A 6,285-nucleotide genomic window follows, 5' to 3' on the forward strand; every position below is an offset into this window, starting at 1 on the left:
CACCCTCCAGATGCTGGGATTTCAGGAGAGAAATTCAGCTGCTCCAGTCACTCCAACTACCTGGAGTCCCTCATCTCTGGTGCCATTCTCGTAAATGTCCTCTACACCCTAAGAACTTTACATCTTTCCCAAAGTGTGGGACCCATATATAGGGTTCCATTCTATATGGATAGAATTGAAAAGCACAGAGGAAATGTTCAACTTGTTTAAAACGATGGTTCGACGACACTGGGAGCACTGACAACATTGGTGATCTCCATTGAGAAAAATGAAATAGAGGCACTGGATAAGGTGCAACAAAGATTCATAATATACAGAACTGAGAGCATTTAACACTCAGGAAAGGCTGGGGCTGCTTTTTTCTGAAAAACAGAAGGTTGATGGAAGTCTTTGAGATTATGAAGGGATTCAATAATCCAATAGGAATTTCAGTCGAAACCTCTTTACCCAAGTGGTGAGAATGTGGAACTCACTAACACAGCGAGAGGTGAACAGCACGAATACATTGAACGTAAAGCTAGATACATACATGAAAGAGAAAGGAATAGGTGATGCTGATGGAGGGAGATGTAGAGGGGTGGATGGAGGATCATGTGGAGCATAAATACTGACACAGACCATGGCTAACCTCAGCCGGTATGGGAATTTAACCTGTGCTGTTGGTGTCACTCAGCACGAACCAGCCATCCAGCCAACTGAGCTAACCGATCCCCATGTAAATCTGTAATAACTCCTTAAATATTACTGATTGCCTGAGTCCGCCATACTGTTTAATGTTGTTCCCCAGTGCACTTCAGACAACTTGCCCCTCATACCCTGATAGTTTTCTTCTGTGAGAAGCACCAAGATCAATTAAATAGAAGAACCAAGGCGCAGGCTTGGAGGGCCAAAGGGCCTGTTCCCATGCTGGTCCTTTCTTTGTTCTTTTGTCACTAAGCATGCAGGTACAGCAGGCAGTAAAGAAGGCAAATGGTGTGCTAGCCCTCAATGCGAGTGGATTCGACTACAGGAGCAGGAATATCTTGCTGTCATTATACAGGGCCTTGGAGAGGCCATACCTGGAATATTGTGAGCAGTTTTGGCCTCCTTATCTGAGGAAGGATGTTCTTGCTCGAGAGGGAGTGCAGCGGTTTTCCAAGCTGATTTCTGGAATGGTGAGACTGACATACGAGAGATTGAATCAGTTAGGATTGTATTCGCTGGATGTTCAGAATACTGGAGTGGGGGGGAATCTCATAGAAACCTATAATATTCTAACAGGGTAGATAGGGCTGGTTTAGCTCAGTGGGCTAAACAGCTGGCTTGTGTTGCAGAACAAAACCAGCAGCGTGGGTTCAATTCCCGTACCAGCTTATCCGAACAGGCTCCGGAATGTGGTGACTTCATACTTGTGACAATAAAAGATTATTATTATTATAAGATGCAGGTAAGATTTTCCCGATGGTGGGAATGTACAGAACCAGAGGTCGCAGTCTGAGGATATGAGGTAGACCATTTAGACAAAGATGAGGAGAAATTTCTTCACCCAGAGAGTGGTGAGCCTGTGGAATTTGTTACCACAGGAAATAGTTGAGGCCAATACATTGCATGTTTTCAAGAAGCAGTTAGATACAGCACTTAGGGCGAAGGGGATCAAAGGATATGCAGGGGAAAGCAGGATTAAGATATGGGGTCGAATGATAAGCCATAACCATAATGAATGGCAGAGCAGGCGCAAAGTGGCAAATGATCTGTTCCTGCTCCTATTTTCTATGTAATCCCTTCCCACACTAAGAGCAGGTGAACGGCCTCTCCCCAGTGTGAATTCGCTGATGTTTCCGCAGGTTGGATGAATCAATGAATTCCTTCCCACACTGAGAGCAGGTGAATGGTCTCTCCCCAGTGTGAACTCGCTGATGTTTCCGCAGGTTGGATGAATGGCTGAATCCCTTCCCACACTCAGAGCAAGTGTACGGCTTCTCCCCAGTGTGAACTCGCTGATGTCTCTGCAGACTGGATAACTGAGGGAATTCCTTCCCACACTGAGAGCAGGTGAACAGCCTCTCCCCAGTGTGAATTTGTTTATGTTTCCACAGGGCGGATGAATCAATGAATCCCTTCCCACACTGAGAGCAGGTGAATGGCCTCACCCCAGTGTGAACTCGCTGGTGTGTCTGCAGACTGGATAACTGTGTGAATCCATTCCCACAGATGGAGCAGGTGAATGGCCTCTCCCCAGTGTGAACCTGCTGATGTGTCTGCAGATGGGAGAACTGTGTGAATCCTTTCCCACAGAGGGAGCAGGTGAATGGCTTCTCCTCGGTGTGAACTCGCTGGTGTGTCTGCAGACTGGATAACTGAGTGAATCCATTCCCACAGAGGGAGCAGATGAATGGCCTCTCCCCAGTGTGAACTCGTTCGTGTTTCCGCAGGTTGGATAAATCACGGAATCCCTTCCCACACTGAGAGCAGGTGAATGGTCTCTCCCCAGTATGAACTCGCTGATGTTTCCGCAGGTTGGATGAATGGCTGAATCCCATCCCACACTGAGAGCAGATGAACGGCCTCTCCCCAGTGTGAATTCGCTGATGTTTCCGCAGGGTGGATGAATCAATGAATCCCATCCCACACTGAGAGCAGGTGAATGGCCTCTCCCCAGTGTGAATTCGTTGATGTGTCTGCAGGTGGAATGCTCGAGTGAATCCCTTCCCACAATGAGAGCAGGTGAACGGTCCCTCCCCAGTGTGAACGTGCTGGTGTGACTGCAGGGTGGAGAACAGAGTGAATCCCTTCCCACACTGAGAGCAGGTGAACGGCCTCTGCCCAGTGTGACTGCGTCGGTGAATCTCCAGCACAGATGGGGCTCTGAATCCCTTCCCACAGTCCCCACATTTCCACGGTTTCTCCATGTCTTGGGTCTCCTCGTGTCTCTCCAGGTTCGACAATCAGTGGAAGCCTTATCTACGCACAGAACGTGTGCACTGTCTCTCCTCACTGTGAATGGTGTGATGCTTTTTCAGGCTGTGTGTCTGGTTTTGGCTCTTTCTACAGTCAGTTCACTGGAACTCACTCACTCGGGTGTGTGTTGTGTGGGTCTCGGTGCTTTTCCAATCACATTGATGTTTCCACAGTCAGTTCACTGGAACACTCTCACTCGGGTGTGTGTTGTGTGGGTCTCGGTGCTTTTCCAGTCACGCTCACTTTTAAAATCTTTTGAAGCCGACAGATCGGACAAACATTTCTCCTTCTCGCCGATGATATTCAGAGCCCGATGATATTCAGGTCAGAAGGAATCGAGTAAGTTTGTCACATCGAGACGGGATGTTTGAGATTTCTGTCTATAATTCCTCCTCTTCCAACATCCTTTAAAAACAATTTACAAAGTCATCAGTGAGCACAGGATAGAAATTCAAAATAACTTCATTGCAATGTAACATGCTACATGTGACAATAAAGATTATTATTATTAAAATTCAGCGCAGACAATTCTAGTTCCGATGGAACATTATTTTTTCCTCTCATTCTCCAAAAGCTGTAAATCTCCATCCCACACAATCTCCCTCCATTCTATCTCTGCTGTATCTAATATTCACCCTCCCAATTCTCCTGAAGGTGCCGATTCATGTTGATTGACAGATCCAAGCTCAGCTCACTGCTTCCTGACCAGGACACAGAGATTAGAATAGAAGCAAGAGTTGGCCATTCGGCCCACCGAGTCTGCTAACCATTCAATGAGATCCTTGGCCGATCTACCTCAGCACCATTTTCTCCACATGATCCCCATATCCCTCGATATCTTCAATATCTAGAAAACTGTCAATATTTGTCTTGAACATACCTGATGACTGAGGCTCCACATTCCTCTGGGGTAGAGAATCCCAAAGCTTCAACACATCCTCGAGTGAAGAGATCCTTCCTCATCTCAGCTTTCACTCTATTTTCCTACCTGTTCCCCATAACCCTGAACTCCATCGTCAATAAAATATCTGTCAAACTTGTGCTTCAATATATTCAATAACACCCAGATACAACCGGTCCCTGTGGAAGAGAAATCCAAAGACTAAGAAACCTCTGAGGGAAGAGATGACTGGAAATCTATAACGTAGCTACAGTCTTATATTACAAGAGAAGAAATAATAATAAATTTACTTCATTGCAGAACGGTAAATAATGTTTCTAATCTGTACCATGTAACAACACGGTCTGTCTGTAGGAAACATTTTCAAGATCAGTGTGACCCGATACACACATGACTCGAGTGAGTGTGTTCCAGTGAACTGACTGTGGAAAGAGCTTTAACCAGTTACACAGTCTGAAAAAACATCACTCCATTCAGAGCAGGGACAGACCGTACACATGCTCTCTGTGGGGACAAGACTTCAACTGATCGTCAAACGTGTAAAGCAACAAGGAAACCAGCAGCATGCTGAAACCATGGAAATATGGGAACAGTGGGAAGGGATTCAGATCCCCATGTGAGCTGAAGACTTATCACCATAGGCATACCAGCGACAGACCATTCACCTGTTCGGAGTGTGGAAAGGGATTCGCCCAGTTATTCCAGTGAGGATTTATCCTCGAGGTGGGCAATATCATCGTTCTTTTTCTTTTTGTTCTGAGAGGGGTTGCCCCGCCAGAAGTAAGCTGGTGAATGAGAGTGAGGTGGAGGCTGCAGTTGTTGAACCAGTTTTGGCTGGTTTTGTCTGGGTCGGAGCCTGGGGGGGGGGGAGAGGGGGGGGTTGATTTCAATTTGTGCATCTGGGTGGGGCGTTGGCAGGAAATAGGGGTGGGAGAGAGGGGATAGCTTGCTGATGATGACTATAGAGCTGTTTTCGTTTTACTCTCAAGTTGTGTGCGTGGCGGCCATCTTGTGTGGGCCCTTGGCCTGTACTTTTTGAAGATTTACTCGATCGTCCCTCACGGTGGAAACGGCTGATTCCATGATGGGGAAGTGGGGGTGGGAGACCCCGGATTCGGCTGGTCACCTAGAATATAAGGGGATTGGGTGGAACAGTGAAGGGGTCGAGTGTTTTCGCTCACTGAAAGAATCTAAATGCTGGTGTGGTGTTCTTGTAGGAGACTCGCTTGCGGGTTAGAGATCAGACCAGGGTGGCACGGTGGTTAGCACTGCTGTCTCATGGCGCTGAGGTCCCAGGTTCAATCCTGGCCCCGCATCATTGGCTGTGTGGAGTTTGCTCATTCTCCCCATGTCTGTATGGGCTTCGCCCCACAACCCAAAGCTGTGCAGGTTAGGTGGATTGGCCACGGGAAATTACCCCTTAATTGGAAAAAAAAATAACTGGGTACTCTAAAAACATAGGAAAAAAATATAGAAATCAGACCAGATGGCGGAGGGGTGAGCCAAGTGTTTCACTCGGGCTTTGACAAAGGGCTCGAGCTGCTGCAATTCTAATCAATAAACAGATTCCTCTTTCGGTCACTGGGCTCGTTGCTGACACTAATGGGAGATACATGGTGGTCAGTGGGTCATTGGCAGGTACATTGGTGGTGCTGGTGTATGTCTATGATCCTAACTAGGACGATGGGCGGCACAGCAGCCCAGTGGTTAGCACTGTTGCTTCATAGCGCCAGGGACCCAGGTTCAATTCCCGGCTTGGGTCATTGTCTCTGCAGAGTTTGCCAGCGTGGGTTTCCTCCGAGTGTTCCAGTGACGTGCTGTTACGTAATTTGAACATTCAGAATTCTCCGTCAGTGTACCTGAACAGGCCCTGGAACAGATGACCAGGGGATTTTCACAGTAACTTCATTGCAGTGTTAATAATAAAGAATGTGGCAATAATAAAGATTATTATGGGGCAATTGTGAAAAAAATTGTTGGGATCCATCCCAGACCTGGATACAGATCAATTGATTCTTGGAGGAGACGTCAATTGTGTTCTGGACCCTAAATGGACTGGTCCAAGCTGATTCAACCACAACAAAAACATGAAAAAGGAATGAAACCAGACGGACCACCCGGCATCGACCCAGGCACCAGAAACGACAACGGCAAACCCAGCAAAAGATTTTTAAAAACTGTTCCCATCAGCAGATTGTAAAAGGATTACGGGACACAGATGTAAGATTGTGCACAAGATCTACAGAGGGGATAGGAGGTAGTCATTTATACCAATCTGGATCTGGAACTCACTGCTTACACACAAAGGTTGATAATCGCCAGGTCCTGAGAACTCAAACGGTGGTGTCAGAATTTGATGCGAGGATTGGTTGGGAGTTTCCTGTCTGCGAATTACTTTCCAATCCCCCGTGAAAGAAGTTTACAAAGGCATCACTATCAGTCCAGAA

General features: G+C 46.9%; 1 protein-coding gene across 1 annotated transcript; it reads right to left on the reverse strand.

The window, feature by feature from the left end:
- Positions 1-1,539: 1,539 nt before the first annotated feature.
- LOC119960297 (zinc finger protein 229-like) lies at positions 1,540-2,804 on the reverse strand (the record flags this gene model as incomplete). The annotated part of the gene is made up of 1 exon (XM_038788045.1): positions 1,540-2,804. A coding segment is annotated over one exon (1,035 nt), but the record flags the coding sequence as incomplete, so codon positions are not given.
- Between the last annotated feature and the right edge of the window lie 3,481 nt (positions 2,805-6,285).

Source organism: Scyliorhinus canicula, unplaced genomic scaffold (genome assembly GCF_902713615.1).
Source record: "Scyliorhinus canicula unplaced genomic scaffold, sScyCan1.1, whole genome shotgun sequence".
NCBI classification, from domain to species: domain Eukaryota; kingdom Metazoa; phylum Chordata; class Chondrichthyes; order Carcharhiniformes; family Scyliorhinidae; genus Scyliorhinus; species Scyliorhinus canicula.